Source organism: Choloepus didactylus, chromosome X (assembly GCF_015220235.1).
Source record: "Choloepus didactylus isolate mChoDid1 chromosome X, mChoDid1.pri, whole genome shotgun sequence".
NCBI classification, from domain to species: domain Eukaryota; kingdom Metazoa; phylum Chordata; class Mammalia; order Pilosa; family Megalonychidae; genus Choloepus; species Choloepus didactylus.
Genome location: NC_051334.1, coordinates 185,102,229 through 185,122,975, shown reverse-complemented (window position 1 = coordinate 185,122,975; position 20,747 = coordinate 185,102,229). Strand labels below are relative to the sequence as shown.

At 36.3% G+C, this 20,747-nt stretch overlaps 1 protein-coding gene across 1 annotated transcript in view; it reads right to left on the bottom strand.

Annotated features, from left to right (window-relative positions):
• The window catches only part of FMR1 (FMRP translational regulator 1), a 50,424-nt gene that overhangs the window by 14,048 nt on the left and 15,629 nt on the right, over positions 1–20,747 (bottom strand). Inside the window, 9 exon segments of the mRNA XM_037820935.1 lie at positions 1,525–1,652; positions 5,200–5,278; positions 5,368–5,538; positions 7,731–7,847; positions 7,928–8,021; positions 9,227–9,375; positions 9,623–9,694; positions 12,493–12,586; positions 15,581–15,620. Of these exon segments, the coding sequence (XP_037676863.1) occupies positions 1,525–1,652; positions 5,200–5,278; positions 5,368–5,538; positions 7,731–7,847; positions 7,928–8,021; positions 9,227–9,375; positions 9,623–9,694; positions 12,493–12,586; positions 15,581–15,620 (944 nt within the window).

Below are 20,747 nucleotides of genomic sequence, written 5' to 3'. Positions count from 1 at the left end.
GGTTTGATGGGTTGAGCCCTCTACCATAAGTTTTACCCTTGGGAAGACAGTTGCTGCAAAGGAGAGGCTAGGCCTCCCTATATTTGTGCCTAAGAGTCTCCTCCTGAATGCCTCTTTGTTGCTCAGATGTGGCCCTCTCTCTCTGGCTAAGCCAACTTGAAAGGTGAAATCACTGCCCTCCCCCCTACGTGGGATCAGACACCCAGGGGAGTGAATCTCCCTGGCAACGTGGAATATGACTCCCGGGGAGGAATGTAGACCCGGCATTGTGGGACGGAGAACATCTTCTTGACCAAAAGGGGGATGTGAAAGGAAATGAAATAAGCTTCAGTGGCAGAGAGATTCCAAAACGAGCCGAGAGATCACTCTGGTGGGCACTCTTATGCACACTTTAGACAACCCTTTTTAGGTTCTAAAGAATTGGGGTAGCTGGTGGTGGATACCTGAAACTATCAAACTACAACCCAGAACCCATCAATCTCGAAGACAGTTGTATAAAAATGTAGCTTATGAGGGGTGACAATGGGATTGGGAAAGCCATAAGGACCAAACTCCACTTTGTCTAATTTACGGGTGGATGTGTAGAAAAATAGGGGAAGGATACAAACAGACAAAGGTACCCAGTGTTCTTTTTTACTTCAATTGCTCTTTTTCACTCTAATTATTATTCTTGTTATTTTTGTGTGTGTGCTAATGAAGGTGTCAGGGATTGATTTAGGTGATGAATGTACAACTATGTAATGGTACTGTAAACAATCAAAAGTACAATTTGTTTTGTATGACTGCGTGGTATGTGAATATATCTCAATAAAATGATGATTAAAAAAAAAAGAAAGCTAGACAATAAGTGATAATTATGACACGCTGGGGGATAGTATCTTAATGTACTACTGGACAAAAGAGCATGCACTCATCTCCCCCATCCCACAGAAAAACTTTAAAAGTCGCTACCAAAGAGCAAATATTCATGAAGATAAAAGTGTGGGTTATAATTTTAAAGACGAGAACGATAGGAAAAGAGATGTTATGCCAGAAGAAAATTTAAAGAATACCGAGTAACATACCCCCCCCCCCCACCAAAGAGCAAACTCCCAAACTAAAAGGCCAAAGCATGAAAGCCAGGAACTTTAGTTGGTGTCTCAATTTTGTCTTTGTCAGTAACATTAACATTTGAAAACTGCTTTACAAACAAAGCACTTTCAAATTATGCCATTTTATTCCGTTGTTGCAATGTCACATTCAGTGATACAGGTTTCATATTAAAACAATTATGACTACCCATTTTAAAGATCTGGAAATAAGACTTAAAGGAGTTAAAGTGACCAAGCCAAAGTCATAGCATTAGAGAACAGACAGAGGCCACTGTTTACAACTATAACACTAACTGTATCAAGCATGCTGTTAGCAGACCTGATAATCAGAATTTTTATATTCACATCATGTATATATTAGAGAGACCTCTAAAATAAATATGCCAAATAAAACAATAAAAAGTCTTTTACTTTTATGAGACAAACCACAAACACATGTACTGTAACATATCTCTTCTTGTGCAACATTTTTCTCATTCTCAGCCTCAATTCTCACTCTTACAACTCCTGACTTGTCTACCATCTCCTGAATCAGTTTTCCATTTTTTCCTACTACTTTGCCTAAGTTAAGAAAGGAATAATTCATGTTTGGTTTTAAAACTACATACCTCAAACTACTAAGCATACCCCACTGTAGTCTACCACATTCATATATATGTATTGGACCATAAGATTTCAAAATCAAAACAGAATCTTTTCAAAGCACAATTAAACTAGTTTTCTGTTTTAGTAGGTCATCATTGTTTTTAATTCCTTTGGTCAGGTATTAGAGTTGATTAATTCCTGTGAACTGATAAGGTAATTTTGAATTTTTAAGGTAGTTCAAAGATAACCTCTTAATTTCCATGAAATAGTACATTTTAAACTTTCTGGTATTGTGGTGTGCATCACTCTGCAAGCTCTCAAAAAAGGAATTAAGGAAAAGGAAGATAATACAATAGTAAACACACATACTTATTTGACAATTTCAATTCTATCTGTAACTAATGTGAATCTGCTCCTTCACCCATGGTAAGTATTTTTAGAATTCTGTATCACTATTTGTAAAATATACTCTATGTTTAAAACAGTGGCTTAAGCAGCTATACATACATCAAAAGGGAGTGCAAATTCTTCAAATCAGTTAACACAATATTACTCCTGTGCATTACTTACAAATTATAGCCGTATATTAAAAGGTGAAAGGACTGGCCACAAAGTGCTAAGATCAGGAAAGCACACTTTAAGACAACTAAAAATGACGAGAAAGTTCAAAACCAGTTTAAGTATCATTCAATCAAATCTGTAAAAACTTCAAAGACTTCAAATACCAGTAATCAACAGGCACTTGATTCTTTTCTTTCCTTCTTTTTATAAAATTCAATCATATGCTCAACTGGGAAATGACTACTCTCATGCTCATCATTACATATTCGTGCAAAGCAAGATATTACAAATGTAAGAACTACTAATACTAGAAATCTACGTTATGAACTTCATCTGATTCCCAGGGCTCTCCCCAGGTATCTCAAGCACCACTGGCCATGTTCATCACGTGCTCGCCCCACCATTTCTTCCAAGGCAGTGTCGGGAACCACCAACTAAGCAATCAAAATTGGAAGCCAAAATTTGCTTTGTGCCAATTCTAAAAAAGAACCCAGGGAAAGGCCTTCTCACAACAGGATCTTCTGATTCTTCTAATCAGAAGACCTTGGCACTCTTGTGCTCACCCCTATAACCTATTGTGACCGGTCAGTGGTCAAGGAAAAGAACTGACCCCACTAAGTCAGGACTCCCGATCTAGGTCATTTTGTCAATTATTTCTGCTCTTCTCTTCAAATGAAGAAGACGGGGCGGGGGGAGTTACATTGAAACTCCCCACAGTTTTTTTTTTTTAATCTATAATGCTTATATTTTCATGAATGAATGCTGATTTTAATAAAGGTTTAAATGCACTAGTAAAAGGATAAATAAGATCTTGGCAAAGGTTTCTATTAAGATAATATCTTAACTATTCTAAGTACTGTGTGTGAATTATAACTGATTGAGCAATTAAACCAATTCGTTTTCAAAGTGGGTGAATAACAAGCACACTAAGAAAAGGAAGATAAATGATTATACATACAGAAGAGAGTTTGTGAAAAATAAAGAAATCATAAATCATATCATGTGGGCAAAGAAAGCTCACACAATACTGATTATGACATCTCCCTAAGATCTGCCTTGCCAATTCTTAATTATACAAAAATGCTTTCTGGAAACTGTTAACATTGCCTGTGTTGCATTGGACAATCTCTAAAATGGAATGGTTTTATTTTACTAACTAGAAATAAAGTAATCAAAAATCAGGTTGACTGCACTTCAGGCAGCCTTTCTGGTGAAACATCACTTCTGGTATCTTCTTTCCATCTAAGACCACACTAAGAATGTACTTTTAATACCAAATAATCCAATTCTACACCACACAATTATTTCTATATTCCAATTGACAATTTATTACAATTCTGCTCTGAACTGGAAGCTGTTGTTTTGAATAAGGTTAAGGAAAGAGAACATTTAGAGAGTCCCCTGCAATATCCAGAACTGAACTGTGCTAGGTGAGATATATATAATATATAAAATATAACATGTATTTTATATATCTTCCCATTTAATTGTTACAATCCTGTGAGGTAGCTACTATTATCATAATCCTTTTGGGGTGAGGAAAGTAAGACTTGGGAGAGTAAAGTAAAACTTAGACGAGCTTAGTCACTTGCTCAAGGTCACACGGCCACGAACAAGTTAAGCCAGGACTGAAATCTAGATCTTATGCCCAAGCTCTTTCCCTTACCATCATATTGTTTCAAACAAACAAATCAACCAACCAACCAACCCCAATGTAACTGATGCAAAAATTCCTTTCCATTTGGTAATTTTTTTTTAAAAGTGTCTATTAGCTACATTTTTATAAGAGCTCCTATAACTTAAAATAACTTATCCAACTATAAAATGTATGTCATTATTTGATAAACTTGAAGTAAGAAAAAAATCATTCATAACCCCACTGCCTAATTACTTTAACTTGTGCTATACATACATTTTCTACACCTACAATTGGTGTCTGGGTTACCACAATAACATTACAGTCATGTTCTTTAGTTATCTGTAGTTTACAGTTGAGCTAATTCTTCATTATTTAGCTAGTATCCAATTTATTCTCAATCAAATGGTAATTTTCTTGAGGGAAAATATTGTTTATAGTGTTTTTAACTGCATAGCAACATGTTTATAATTCTATGCAGACAAAAAAAAGGGAAGGCTAAGTAAGATTAAAACCATATAAACAAAATGCATAAGTCCTTGTTTTCCTTCTCTTTAAACTTTTCCAAAGGGTATGCATTACCTTTTATAACCAGTCATGAGATCAAGTTTAAAAGTTAAAAACTGTAAAGACAGCATGTTCCAATTTTATTTATAAATCAAAAACACATGCAGTATTTATTTCGGATAAAAACTACACTTGGGTTTGAAATGTTTTGCTAAAGACATCTGCAGCATTTGGGGATACTGATGGAGTTACTAGGTATTTGTTGGTACTCTTGTTGGTGATTGCCAGGAAACAAGAATACAAGTCAAAATAAAGAATTACTGTTTTCTTTGCAGAAAACCCCAGGCATTTGGAGTTACTTCTAACTTTGGAACTTACTAGACTTAAATAATCCACATTCAGATCTTCAACCCTGAGATAATTATGAACACTATCATTTTATAGCCCCATCAGAGAGATAAAATACCAATTTGCTCCAAATTATAAAGCCCCTAAATGTCATTCATTTTGAAAAACATATTCAATTTGAAGATATATAAAGTATACAGCAAGGAGGCCATGCAAACTTTATCCTTCCAGGCACTAGTAGGTTTGAACTGGCAAAGTAGTTTCTTTTGCATACCTTCTGAAAACATAATCTTTGAGTATCATACTTACCAAATATTTTCAGTGTACTGTAGGAACAGACCGTATTTCAAAAGATTAAGTTCCAATGAAACGACCCCACCAGTGAAGGAAATGGAATTCTATCCACTTAGATGAGTTGTTTACTTAAATTTTGTCTTTCTAGTGTATGTCAACAGCCATACTGTGACTCACCTACTAAGTTCCTTGGAACTTGTATAACATCTTCAGCAAACTCAAGAAAGCTTCTAGCCTTTTTCACCACATCCTGGTCCTAAGAAAAAGGGAAAAGAGTTTCAAGATGAAAGATTTGTCAGCTGAAATACTGATTTCTATTTAGAAAAAAAATAGTGGAATATTTACCTCTCCATAAATGTGAAATGTGCAGGTATCTTCATCTAGATCAATAGCAGTGACCCCAGGTACTTTTCTAGCTTGCTGAATATTAGCACCATGTGTACCAACAGCTAGACCCATCAGATCTTCGCGTACGATAAACTGTTCGTGAAACTTTGAGGCAAGTTGCCTTGAACTCTGAAGAGAAATACAGGTCTGATTAACAGGCTTTATCAAATCTTAAAACAACTGTATTTAGGTCAGCTATGTAAATTATCTTGACCTTGTATACCAGGGGCCTATATATCAGTTTCAGTTGCAAACTAATAGGTTTTAGAAAATATCTCCCACAGCACAAGTTTTTTTTTTTTCCTTCAAGGTTACCGAAGGTCCATGCCATTTGATATATTTTTCTTAATAGGAAAGGGCTTGTTGACAATTTTCCAAGGTAACTTTAAAAACCTATTTGCTAGGCTGCCTTAGTTAACCAATGACATCAGCGATGTAATACTTAAGAAGCAGATCAAATATTCCCAAATAAAAACCAGCTCACTGGGTCTGACAGACTCAATGTTACTTAAATAAAAATGTTTAAAATACCAACTTTATAGAATATTTATTCATGTCATTTTTATTAAAGGATATCAGTTTTTTTTTCTAATGTACCATTTTTATATCTCATCACTAGAAGCTGTGGTCTAGGTATCTGTTGAAGCGATGACTTTAAAATGACACTCTCACCACCCTCTCCAAACCTAAGGAAAGGAACCATAAAATTGTTGATATGGTGGTTAAATTGAATGAATAAGGAGTGACAAAGATTTATTACTTATCTTACATATGCATCTGAAACCTAAAATGAAATCAGAGTCTGTAAGACCTCGTGATCTGGATCCACAAGTATAATGAACTCTTTTAAATATTTGGTGATGATAAAATTAAGTTACACTGACACCCAAAACTTGTGGATAATGACTCTTTTTAAATAGTATTATCAAAATTTAATGTTTAGTTCTAGCATGCCATTAATGAAAACCAAAACATATTAGTGGCTCATGTTGAAAAATGGGAATTCCTTATCTGAATATGTGAATCTCTTTAATATTAGTAGTGAAGAAAGATAGGCATGCACACTAGTTTCTCATTATTCAAAATACCTGATAATTTGCATGAATGCATGTATCACTAGTATAAACAATTTTAAATGTACAATATCCATTTTTCTAGATTATACTGAAAAAATGTGCAAAGTATTTGCAGGACTTTTCGATAAGTCATTATTTTTGAGCTCTGGTTCATTCACCTGGTTCATTCTTTTCATTGATAGTTCACTGATAAATGTTAAGCCAAAGGTATGATAACAGATCATTTAATAAGAATTAGACATTAAAGAAGCAGCATATGAATATATTTCCATGATGCTCACAACGAAAGTAAGGAGGCTGCTCTGGCCTAAAAGTTATGAAAGAATCGCTAAAGAAACCACAAAATTGTGATCACAGTGACATCAAGAAAGAATGAGAGCAAAAATTAAACAGACCTCCATGGCTATAACGAAAACAAAGCAGCAAAAGGAGATATGAATTTCTACTTTCCTGATAATACTCCAGCAATCATACATCAAGTTGGAAGGTGGCAAGCTTAGCAGGGTTTTACAATACAGCCTTCACTACCTTCTCTCTCAAAATGCAGTCTGGAACTCCTTTTTTTCTATTTCAACTGCATGGTGTTTTCCTTCTAACAAAATGAATAATGATGAGGAACTCTGGAATTTGTCAGTAGTATACTTGAAATGGCACATTATAGTAAAATCCATTTAGTTTCTATGGTAATGGATGGAAGTACTAGATAGTTATCAATGAAAATAAATGTACAGTGATGGAAACTATTGGAGTATTAATAAAAGTAGATAAAATGCACCTGAAGAGATGAAATAGTAAGTTAGGGAAATAGCCTCTGGCAGGAATCTGAAGACAGGAGTTTTAAACAGTGACAACCAATTAGAATGAAGAAGTTCTATACCCTTTTAAACAGAGATAAACATACATAATGAAAGGAATATAATTAGATATTTACTTTCTAGTACTTTAGCGATAACGTTATATGGAAGAAGCATTGTCTCATCTTATTAGCAGCTTTGACAAACATCTAGCAAAAATGAACTCGATCAGAAGTCCCTTAAGATACATAAACTGCTGCTTAATTTTGAAGACTCAGGCATGAAAACTTTGGTATGATTATGATTTGTACATTTTAATTTTCCAAATAAAGAATATAAGGAATTGTTAAGAAACAGTAAATTAATGAAAACTGTTCATACTGAAGTTTCTTTAACTCTACAGTTTCCTTTCTAGATAGCCTTACAAGCAGTGTCAGGGAAAGTGACATACCTCCAGCTGCTTACTGGCTTCCTCATTTCTCAGTATCAGAGACAACTTAGTGTGCAGACTCCGAAAGTGCATGTCAATCAGCATATGTGCTCGCTTAGAGGTGACTTCATTGATGGACTAAATGATTTAAATTAACAACATTTTTATCAAAGCAAATGCCCCAGATAAGTGAAAACGGACAACCCCAAAACACTCACCAAAATGACAAGCTGATAATTTTCTGGATCATAAGTTACAGAAAAGGTGCCAACTGCCTTTTTAAAGTCCTTATGTGCCGATTGTTTGGCACACCTAGAAATAAAAAAGAATACCCATTGCTAAGCTAAGATGAATTATCAATTACTGGCATAAATATATGTAAATAGATTTACATTTAACAGAATTATGTGTATTCATATTAAATTTGATTCATGCAAAATATGCCATTTGCATTTAAAAGTTTAGTTCCTTTGCTGTATATTGTATCTTTCTAAATGACTAAACAAAATCAAGCATCTGCTATTGTAGAAAAAGGAGAAAAAATTTGGTGATTCCATTTCTTAATTTTCAATCAGTTATGCTCTTAAGGGATTGCTGGTGGTCTTAAGATCACCAAAGGTGATCCATTTAGGGAAACTTCTCCTCTGCAGGCTTCCAGATTTTATTTCTATTTAGGAAAAAAAAATTCTAAATGTTTTTAGAAAACATTTGAAAGAGTTCCTATTTCTCCATTCTACTTCATATGATAACTTGTCTTGAGTAAAGTGTTGAAAACTGTTGGGGCTAGCTACAGGGTACCTGATTTCGTTTTGATGCTTCTTTTTTAAAGAAAAACTGCTGACCAATTTAAGGGAGAGAAGGAAATGTACATGAATGAGAAGGTACAAAAATTTACACATACATAACAACCTCTAGGATAAAAAAGCAGGATTTCCAAGTATTTTAAACTGCAGTTTAATGTTCACCTAAAACGTGACATCTCCAAATCAAATTATAATATCCCCTTGATTAAGTTTTTAAAAATAAAAAGGAACTGCTTTGCTAGAAAGCCTTTAAGCAATACTTTGGATCAAGGATTCTAAGATGCAGCTGAACTTTTGAGTCTCTTTAGTTCAAATTATTTTAAGTATTAATCTGAAAATAAGAGCTAAAAGGGAAAAACACCTGGAGAAATCCTCTTTGTCTAGAATTTGTGACTTATGACAGAATTACCACATTTGCATTGTAAATTTCCAAATCTTACAATTCAATGAACCAAGTTAGTTTATTTTAAAAAACAAACATACATTATGAACATGAGAAACATAGCTGGGCCAAGTAAGTGTAAACAAGTGCAATGCTGACTTGACTACATAGCTGGAAAAAGTTAAATACATTTTTTTCACTATGTTTGCAAACCAAACATTTTTGCCAAAGTGCACTAAATTTAAAACTTGATCTCTACTATTCTAAAAATTTGTGTTCTTTTAACTGCTTATCACCTTTAAGTGCTCAGCATTGCTTGCATACCAACTTACATTTGTCGTAAGTCTTCTAGCACTTCCAGTTTGATCTTATGGAAAGTATCTTTTGTGGCAGGTTTGTTGGGATTCACGGATCGTAAACGTTCAATTGTGACAATTTCATTGTATGCAGCATCACATGCTGCATACTCTATCACGTAAAACTGAGAGAAAGAAATAAAAGTTATCCCTAAAATCATAATTCTAAAAGAGCAAAACACTCTTTTTTCAAGTTATTTTAAAATAAATTCCACTGAGAAAAAAATCTATATTTAATCAACACATGCAACACACTGAACACACAGAGAAAATATTCTAATAAAATGGCTTAAATCCAGACTGAAATGTCATACCTGGGTTCAGAAAAGGGAAATAATATAAGAAAAAAAAATTAAATAAGCATTTTCCTACCTCACCCTTTATCATCCTGACTTTAGCTAACCACCAACAGCAAGGCTCTTTTTCATTTGCTCTGGAATAAACCTACACAAAAATCACAACACAAAATGTTTCATGATTAATATCACTTTGAAATCTTTCTTGTTAAAATGCCCTACATGTCTTTCAAATGCATATGTGGTACACCTCCAAATGAACTGTACCTCTATAGCTAGATAGGCTCCCTGAGATTGCCTGTTAGTGTCTTGTAAAAAGAAGCTTTCCTATTTCTCTGTTCCACTTCAGTATTAAGTAGTAACCTAAATATGAATGCTCAAAAAAGTTGATGGTCTGTAAACATGGGCATACTTTCCTTGGACACTTTGTGAGCCATGAAAATGCATCTAAAAATGTACGAATTTATTTTTCTTTTACTCTAAAAATCAAATAACTGACTGTAAGTTACCGACCCTGACCTACTGCCCAGTTGCTTGGTCACTAAATGGGTAAGAGTGTTGACCACTCAGCCCACAAAGTATACCATCCTGGCCTTCATGTCTCCTGGGGAATAAATGGACAGATCCTTGGTCACTTTCTGGTGTCCTGTCTCCTCTCCACTAAGATAGACATGAATTTCACAGCTGGCAATCCTCTGGATCCCACCTGCCTGCTCTCCTTCACACAGTGGATCAGTTCTTCTAGCCAATTTCTCTGGTGACCAATCCAAAGTTCACTTACGATATGTAGCATGGAACCTTTTGTGAAAACACAAACAATTCACAATACAGTATGCATAGCGAGACAAATACTCAGAAGCAGAAAGGAGAAGTGGAGAGGACAAGAGGGATAGGGAGGTGAAGACGAGCCAAGGTTCCAATCCTGTCTGCCTTTTATGATCTAGATTAATGGTCAGATTATATAGTAACTAAAGACAATTAAATGTAACCTACCTTTCCCTTTGCCTCCATCATTGCTTCTCAACTCTGCTCTCACCAGAAGAATAACCTCAGTTAATTGTTATATAATACAGTGAGGTCATCCTAGCAACAGTATCTGCAGATCAAAAAAAGTTCTCTTTAACTATCCATTGAACCCTATTACGAGCACTACTGATAAAGGCTAATGGAAAGACCAGGTGTTACCTTCAGGAAGCCTGTAGCCTCCTAGAGAAGATCTGCAAGTACAGTCAGTGTTTGTTCCCTGAGATCTCTCATAAAATGTAGCCCAGCTCCTTATACCTAGTAGGTACTGAGCACATCTTTGGGAAATACATGATACTTTTTTCTACTTCCAGTTCAAAATTGTAGAGAAAAGAACAACTGGAAATCCAAAGACCTTCCCTGATCACTCTGAAACAGCATTCCTGCCCTTATATTACTTTCCATCCTTCCATTCTTTCACTTTTTCTTCTTCATAGGACTTACACGTGTCATGTGTGCCGGTTTGAGTGTACTGTGTCCCCCAAATGCCATTATCTTTGTGGTCTTGGGTGGGGCAGATGTTTTTGGTGTTGATTAGACTTGCTTGGAATGTGCCCCACCCAGCTGTCGGAGATGATTCTGATGAGATGTTCCCATGGAGGCGTGGCCCCGCCCATTCAGGGTGGGCCTTGATGGGCGGAGCTATATAAATGAGCTGACTCGGGGGAGAGGGAACTAACGGAGTGCAGCTGGGAGTGATGTTTTGAAGAGGAGCAAGCTTGCTAGAGAGGAACGTCCTGGGAGAAAGCTGTTTTGAGGCCGGCGCTTTGGAGCAGACACCAGCGGCCTTCCTAGCTAACAGAGGTTTTCCGGACGCCATTGGCCATCCTCCAGTGAAGGTACCCGATTGCTGAGGTGTTACCTTGGATGCTTTGTGGCCTTAAGACTGTAACTGTGTAGTGAAACAAACCCCCGTTTTATAAAAGCCTATCCATCTCTGGTGTTTTGCATTCTGCAGCATTAGCAAACTAAGACATCATGGTATTAGCTATCCTCACTAGACTGTGGCCTCACTGAAGGCAGGAAACTGTCCTGTTTTGCTGCACCTTTTGAACACAGTGCAGAAAACAAGGACCTAGTTCCACTTTACCTTACCTATATAAATGTCTACTTACTGCTTTCCTCATTCCACACATATTCATGAAGTACCAACTACCAACAAGCACTTACACGAAATATTGTGAAGAAAGAAGGAAAAAAGCTTAAAATGTATTATGTGAAAGGGGAGCAAAAAGTGAGAGAAAATACTATACAAACTGTAACATAAAGTCGACTATAAGTACCTTAAGTTTAAAAGCAATTTCCAATTGATACAGAAATCAGAGATACACTGTTATTGTTAATGTGTTAGATCTCTGTAACACCTGTTGGTCAAAGAAATCAACAACACATAAGCAAACTGGTGGTTCACAGTATGCCCCAGGAAGAAGTATTACTTGTAAGTATAAAACTAAAATTTGAAAACTGGGTTGGTGAAAACATATCAGGGGGATCTACTGCTACTTAAAGAAATTCTAGGGTACCACTGTCTTACAAAGCATCACTGCTTTTCCTTCGTAAAACTGACTTTCCTAGTCCATTTTGCTTAAAAATGGGGAAATGGGGGCACAGTTGTAAATTAGCAATATTTTATTCAAACAAATATTCAGTGATTGAAAGAATGGGGGGAAAGTACTAGTGAGCAAAGGAAATCAGCAGTGACTTTCAAAGATGTGCCCTGAGTACTGCTCAAATAGCCAAAGTTAAACATCATACATTATTTCAAATCATTAAGATTGTTTAGTCAAAAGCACATGTTCGTCTTTGCTAAAATGCCTGAAGTAGTTTAAACCATGGTAAAGACAGGCTATAAAAAAGGCAGAAGCAAATGAAACACTTCCCATACCTTCAGTGCTTAATAACATTATAGCAGGGGAAACTTACCTCAACTTCATCACTTTCATTTATATCTTTATTATAACCTACAGGTGGGGGGAATCTCACATCATGGAATGGAATCTGCCTCTCTGGCTGCCAGCTGCAAATAAGCAGACATACAGTTATTTAACATGCTTTTCATGTTGAACTGAAACAATGACCACACTTCCATCAACTTGTAGTTAAATGTGACCCTTGATTTTCTAGCTTAAAGAAGCATATGCTTTAAAACTGTACATTTTTTGTTGAGTGGGATATAATGGCAATATAGAGACCATTTCAACAAAGTCTGCATGCAGCACAACAGCTTTGTAGTTCCATTTAGAATATTTCTCTAAACAAAATAAATTAACATTATAATTTTCAAAAAAACTTCCAATAATTTCAACCTCTGAAAGTTCTAAATGTAAGGCCACAACAAAAATTTCCTTCTATGTTTAAATATGTTAGTCTCAGTAAGTGTTAGTAATATCAACATACTTCTACTTGCAAAGGAATTTTAACCACATCCCAACAGCCAGGGAAATCGGTCCTAGATGCTTTATAATTTCCAAGCAAAACAGGACAGTCAGCACATTAGCGATTCACCACTCACTTTCCCCCCTTTAAATTCTAGATCCCACGAGGTGGTCAATTCTTGCCACGGATAGCTGGCAGCTGAGCAGTACCACGATGTACCAGCATGCACTGGTTTGGTGGGGTCTCCTAAACCACAGAAACCCACAGGAGACAGCCTATAGGAGTCTGGTGAGTTGCACTTTTTTTTTTAATTTAAAAATATGGAACAATTTTGAAAAACACCAAATTATTCTCTACATCCACAGAGATGCAAAATATTAAAAGAAAAACTTTCAAAACACTGGAGGGACTCAACTGCTGGAGCGGTCACTCTGGGTTCTTTGGGGGTGTTTTATCAGCAAATAGTGATATCTGTCCTATGCATAATGTTGATGTTTTACTAAAGGCTTTCTAAGTAAAATCTTATTGAGGAAAATGCTGAGAGATTGTAGTTGGCTTTTTTTTTTTTTAGAGCTATTATATGAGGGCAGATAATGAAGTCAGAACTTGTGGAAACCGAATTAAAGCCTAAGTTAGACTGAAAAGTTCCTTTGAATTATTGTACATACCTGAAAACTTCAATTTAAAAAAACTGTATTAAGAAAAGCCTTTTTATAAAGCCTTTTTATACTTATTGAAAATTACTTTAAATATACATTCTTCATTTTTAAAGCAAATAATAATGCAGAGTATATATTTTTATATACTTCCAAGGAGGAAAAAATTATTTTAAGTCCTAAATATATGAGATAAGCATTCAAATGCTTTATTCAAAAATGCAAAATATGGAAGGTAAAAACAAAACATCTAAAATAATCTGGTATTATAGTAACAGGAGTTTCTTTATGATTCAAAGGAAGGAAAGGATACATATAGTCTGAAGTTCTAGAACTATAAAACATCATTTATTTTTAGCAGAAAAACAAACAAAAAGGAAATATACAAGGGAAGGCAAAGAGACAACTTGGGTAGGTGGTGATGTGATCAAACTCAGTGTTATATTTCAAACATAGCCCCAAAACACAAAGACAAACAGTTCACCCTCTTTTTCAAATTCCCAGGATGACAGAGAGCTCAAAGACAAATTCTTATCAGGAGATAATAAGGAGGTACAAAGGTGGAATAATTTTGAGTTTATGGTATAAATCTAATTAAAAACAAAAGAAAACTGATCTGATAAATCAGTGCATAAACTAGACACATTTTTAAATGCATAGAGGATCTGAGTGTTTGCTTTGTACTCTTAGGAGAAACTAAAAGAGTGTAAATAAAGATAACTCTCCCTTTATGGGAAGCTCATTGTTTACCTAGTGATTAAGATAAGCAGATAAGAGTGTAATTACAAGAAAAAAAAATAACTCTCCAAGTTATCAAAGATTGCTCCATTAGAGGTGTGAAGCCAAGATGCTTAAATGCTGTCTAGGATATAACCATGGCTATCCGAAATAGCAAAGAGTCAAGTTCCAGAACTTTTGGCCCTATGTATTAGGAGAAAAGTCTTTCATTATTCAAACTTGTATCTTGGACTGAGATTATGAGTCTAGAACTAGAAATAACCACTTTATTGAGATAATTTCAAGTGCACTATTCAACGGTTTTTAAGTGTATTCACAGATATGTGCAACCATCATCAGTAAATTTTAGAACATTTTCATCACCTCCAAGAGAAACCCAGTACTCGTCAGCTTCTACCCGCTATCCCCCTATACTCCCCAGCCCTAAACAACCACCAATCTAATTTCTGTCTTCAAATTTGTGGCCTGCTTTTAACATACTATTAATTCTCTTAGTACATAAAAGCCAAAACATAATTGTTGACCATTCATCAAAATTTGGTAAAATCTTAAGATTATGACCAGTCTACACTTTGCCTAAGAAGTTTATATATTCTTTGGAATCTAAAATGGCTACATAAAAATAGCCAAAAGCATTCAAAAAAGATTTAGTCAAGTAATTGCCTGCCACAATAAAATGTTAACATCTATACTACTGATGCTTTTACATACCTAATGTTCCTAGGCCCATAAGTATTTTTATTTCCTCATGTAACAGAAAAAAGCAGAAAATATCAGCTAGTACGATTGATTTTAAAAATGACAATTGACCAAAAAAAGATAATGAGTAACATGATTGTTTTTGCAATAAAATATAGCAGACAACTAAACCAATTGGTTTTAGATTTAATGTCACAAAACTTACATAAATTTTTACCAATACTTGTGAATCCCTTCATTTTCATGTTTTAAAAGTTACAAATATTCTTATCTAATCTCTCAGTTAAAACAGAGGAGTCTGATTTAAAGACACATTTAAGGGGACTCAGATGAAAGGACCTGGATTAGATTACACAAAGTGGACCTCTGAGGTCATTCCAATTGATTAATGTTGAATTGTTCAGGAACTTCCTGGTCAGTAACATGACGATCCATTCCTGAAAAACACTCAAACTAGACTTCAATCTAAAAAATTGAAGGCAAAAATAATTAGCAAAAAAATTAAAGAACCTGAACATTAAACAACATATCAAGAAACTTACTTGTTTTCAAATGCAACTGTTATTGAATCTTCATGAACATCTTACCAATGCCTGTAAGAAAGACACAAGTTAAATTAACTTCTAAGCTTAAAGACCATTTTTCTATTTTTAATTAAACTTTACAGATAAATAACACTTTACATTTAGAATAAAATGGAATTTCAAATTAAAGTTTGTCATTTTTTGAGGATCACTCAATAATCACATCTATACTGACACCTACTGTGTGCTTGGCCCTAGGAACCTAGTTAAACAAAGAAACACCAAACAAACAAAACTGCTCCACAGTTCAGCATCTAATTGGAGAGACACAAGTCAACCGAAAATTACAATGCAGGTGGTAAGTGCACAGCTGGAAGTATACTTCAGGCCAGAATTATTGAAAACTAAGAAACTTGTTCCAGAGCCATATGTCAGCCAGCACAGATCTGCTGCAATCTACCTTTTGTTCCTGAATACAGTTTTAGAAGAATATAATAGTAAATGATTAAATCTCAAATCTTTGTATTCAAAAGTACACTAAATTTTCTTCAACAGCCATATGCCTCAAACTCCACTAAAAAGCCCAATTACCAGAGTTTAATTAAATTCTCAATCTCACAGGCACTTGGAAGAAAAAAAAAGTAATACAGAATACAGAGGTTTAAATCTTTTAAATCTGGTGATGCCACTGCTAGTAATTTGCAGAAAGACATAACAAAAAGTAGTAATTAATTATCAAGATTTCTTTAATCAGCATGCTGTCCAAAACGCTATAAAATTAAGTCTTTAATAGCTGCAGAAAAGGAGTTTTTAGACAATTACAGGAGTAGGATGAAGTGTAAAGAAATCCAAAGGGCTATAATTCATTTAAAAATGGAAAGATTTAAGCTTCTCACTCAAATTTGTTCTGTATGTGTTTTTTTTTTTTTTTTTAACTTTAGTGGTTTCGCCCTGCCTGCAGGACCATAGCCAAACCCCTTCTCTGGCCCTTCATGATCTGGCTTCAGCTGATTTCTCCAAGCTTCATCTTTCATGCTGTACTAACTACTCATGTCATAATGTGTAGTTTCTGGGCCTCTCTCTGTACATGCTGTTCCTTCTTTCCTACTGTTGTCACCTACTTTTCATCTAGTTATCTCCTATTGGTCTTTTAGGCTTTAGTTCAAATGCTACTTCCTATTGAAAGACCCAGAGACTAGGCTGAATTGCTCCCCTCTGCATTCTTAGAGCATCCTACACTCATCTCCACTATAAGCTTACCACACTATATTGCTATTGCTCATTTTCCCACACACAATAAGCTTCCTGAAGGTGAATGTTAGTTTTTTTTTTATTAATTTTTTATTTTTTATTGAGATTGTGCACATACCATACAATTATCCAAAGATCCAAAGTGTACAATCAATTGCCCACAGTGCCATCATACAGCTGTGTATTCATCACAATTTTTTTCAATTTTTAGAACATTTCATTACTCCAGAAAAGAAATAAAGACAAAAAAAGGAAACTCAAATCCTCCCATACCCCTAACCACCCCTCCTCCATTACTGATTCATAGTTTTGGTATAGTACATTTGTTACTACTGATGGAAGAATATGAAAATACTACTAACTGTCATATATAGTTTGCAATAGGTATATATTTTTTCCTATATGCCCCTTGTGCCAGTTTGAATGTATTATGTCCCCCAAAACGCCATTATCTTTGATGCAATCTTGCATGAGCAGACCTTTTAGTGTTGATTAGATACTAATTCTTTGACTGAGTGTTACCATGGAGATGTGACCCACCCAACTGTAGGTGATAAATCTGATGAGATAATTTCCATGGAGGTGTGGCCCCGCCCATTCAGCATGAGCCTTGATTAGTTCACTGGAGCCCTATAAAAGCTCAGACAGAAGGAGGGAGCTTGATACAGCCAAGAGGGACACTCTGAAGAATGCACAGGAGCGGAGAGAGGAGCTGCAGATGAGAGACAGTCTGAAGACGGCTGTTGAAAGCAGACTCTTGCTCCAGAGAAACTAAGAGAGGACAAACGTCCCAAGAGCAACTAAGAGTGACATTTTTGAGGAGTTGAAGCCTAGAGAGAATGTCCTGGGAGAAAGCCACTTTGAAACAAGAACTTGGAGCAGACGCCAGCCATGTGCCTTCCCAGCTAACAGAGGTTTTCTGTATGCCACTGGCCATCCTCCAGTGAAGGTACCCGATTGTTGATGCATTACCTTGGACACTTCATGGCCTTAAGACTGTAACTGTGTAACCAAATAAACCGCTTTATAAAAGGCCAATCCATTTCTGGTATTTTGCTTAACGGCAGCATTACCAAACTGGAACACCCATCTATGATTAACTTCTAGTTATAGTGTCACATATTTGTTCTAGTTCATGAGAGAGATTTCTAACATTTGTACAGTTAATCATGGATATTGTCCACTGTAAGAGTCACTGTTTTATACATTCCCATCTTTTAACCTCTAACTTTCCTTCTGGTGACATATGTGACTCTGAGTTTACCCTTTCCACCACATTCACAGAGCACTCAGCACTGCTAGTTATTTTCACAATGTGCTACCATCACCTCTGTCCATTTCCAAACGTTTAAGTTCACCCTACTTGAACATTCTGCTCATAATAAGCAACCACTCCCCATTCTTTAGCCTCATTCTGTATCCTGGTAACTTATATTTCATGTCTATGTGTTTACCTATTATAATTAGTTCATATCAGTGAGAACCCGCAATATTTGACCTCATATGTCTGTCTTATTTCACTCCATACAGTGCCCTCAAGGTTTCTTCATCAACCCATATTAGGATGGTTTTGTTCACACACCATACATTCTGTACTAAGTAACAACTGATGTTTCCCTGCAAACTCATGTATTTATATATTCACCACAACACTACTATCTATATAAGGACATCTCCATTTCTTCCACGAAGGAGGAGGAAGAGTCAATGAAGGTAGAGAGACAAAAGAAAAAGAAAAAAGAAAAATTAAAAAAAAAAGTAACAGCTAGGAAGCAACAAAAGGAAAGACAGCATTAAACTAAAGGAGAATAAGAGAGTCAGACAATATCACCAATGCCAAGAGTCCTATACCCCGTCCCTATGTCCCCCCCCTCCATATGCATTTAGCTTTGGTATATTTCCTTTGTCACATTAAAGGAAACATAACACAATGTTTCTGTTAATTACAGTCCCTAGTTTGCACTGATTGTATCTTCCTCCAATCCCACACTATTTTAACACCTTGCAATGCTGACATTCATTTGTTCTCCCTCATGTAAAAACACATCTGTACCTTTTATCACAATCGTTGAGAACCCTAGGTTTCACTGAGTTATACAGTCCCAGCCTTTTATCTTTCCTCTTTCCTTCTCGTATCCCACATGCTCCTAATGCTCCTCTTTCAACCAAACTCAAAGTCATCTTTGTTCAGTGTAATTACATGTCTGTGCTACTATCTCCCAAAATTGTGTTCCAAACCTCTCACTCCTGTCTTTTCCTATCTGTCTGTAGTGCTCCCTTTACTGTTTCCTGTAGAGCAGGTATCTTGTTCACAAACTCTGTCGTTGCCATTTGTCAGAGAATATTTTAAGCTCTCCCTCATATTTGAAGGACAGTTTTACCAGATACAGGATTCTTGGTTGGTGGTTTTTCTCTTTCAGTTTCTTAAATATATCACCCCACTTCCTTCTTGCCTCCATGGTTTCCACTGAGAAATCCACACATAGTCTTACTAAGCTTCCTTTGTATGTGATGGATTGCCTTTCTCTTGCTGCTTTCAGGATTCTCTCTTTATCTCTGATGTTTGATAATCTGATTATTAAGTGTCTTGGTGTAGGCCTATTCAGATCTATTCTGTTTGGGGTCTGCTTCACTTCTTGGATCTATAATTTTATGTCTTTCATGAGAGACAGGAAATTTTCTTTAATTATTTCCTCTATTATTGCTTCTGCCCCTTTTCCCTTCTCTTCTTCTTCTGGGATACCCATGACGCATACATTCCTGTGTTTCATGTTGTCATTCAATTCCTGGAGATGCTGCTCATATTTTTTCCATTCTTTTCTCTATCTGTTCTTTTGTGTGTAGGCTTTCAGGTGCCTTGTTCTCCAGTTCCTGAGTGTTTTCTTCTGCCTTTTGATTGAGATCTACTGCTGTATGTCTCCACTGTGTTTTTCATCTCTTGTGTTGTGCTTTTCATTTCACAGATTCTGCCAGTTGTTTTCTTGAACTTTCGATTTCTACCTTATGTATGCCCAGTGTTTTCATTATATGCTTCATCTCTTTTGCCATTATCTTCCCTAAACTTTTTGAATTGATTTAGCATTAGTTGTTTCAATTCCTGTATCTCAGTTGAAGTGTAAGTCTGTTCCTTTGACTGGGCCATAACCTTGTTTTTCTTAGGGTAGGTTGTAGTTTTCTGTTGTCTAGGCATCTGGTTTCCTTGGTTACCCCAATCAGGTTTTCCCAGACCAGAACAGGCTCCGGTCTCAGGAGGAGGTAACAATATCAGGTTTCCCTGAGGGTATGTCTTAGAAGATTGAGACACGCTGTGAGGCCTCAAGCCGCTGTGCTTTTGTCCCCAGCAGGTGGCACCTGTCAGCCTGTCACTCCAGACTGGTATAAGGAGGTGTGGTCCATGGCTCTTTTCCCCCAGGCTCTGGGGTATGGTTCTGAATGGAAGGTGAGTAGTAGAGCTGGGTGCCACCTCTTTCCTCTTAGGGAAGATACACCCCCTTGGGAGATAGCATTTGCATTTGAATTTTCTCTCTGCCTGTGCTATCTCCACCCTTGTCTGGGTCAGAGCGCTGGCAACTGAAACTGACTGACGCTTTCTCCACTGAGCTGGAAAAGGGACAGAAAGCCCCCCTTCAGGGCCAGTCCATGGCCACCCTCAGTTTCACCCATCTGTCAGAGACAGCACCTGATCCTCTGAGCTGCCCCTCCCTCCCAAAGAGGACCTCCAGCACTCCAAGGTCAGTCGTCACTAAAAGCCTCTGCTTGTTGGGGATTCTGTAGCTTGTATTGATCAGTCAACATTTGTTAATTAAAATCCCAGTTGGAGCTGGGCTGAGGCATATTCGCTTGTTCAGGGAGTGCTGCTCCCTATCACAGCGAGGCTTTGCAGTTCAGGCTTCCATGGAGAGAGGGGGCTCTTGGCTTGGGTCCCCAGTTTTTA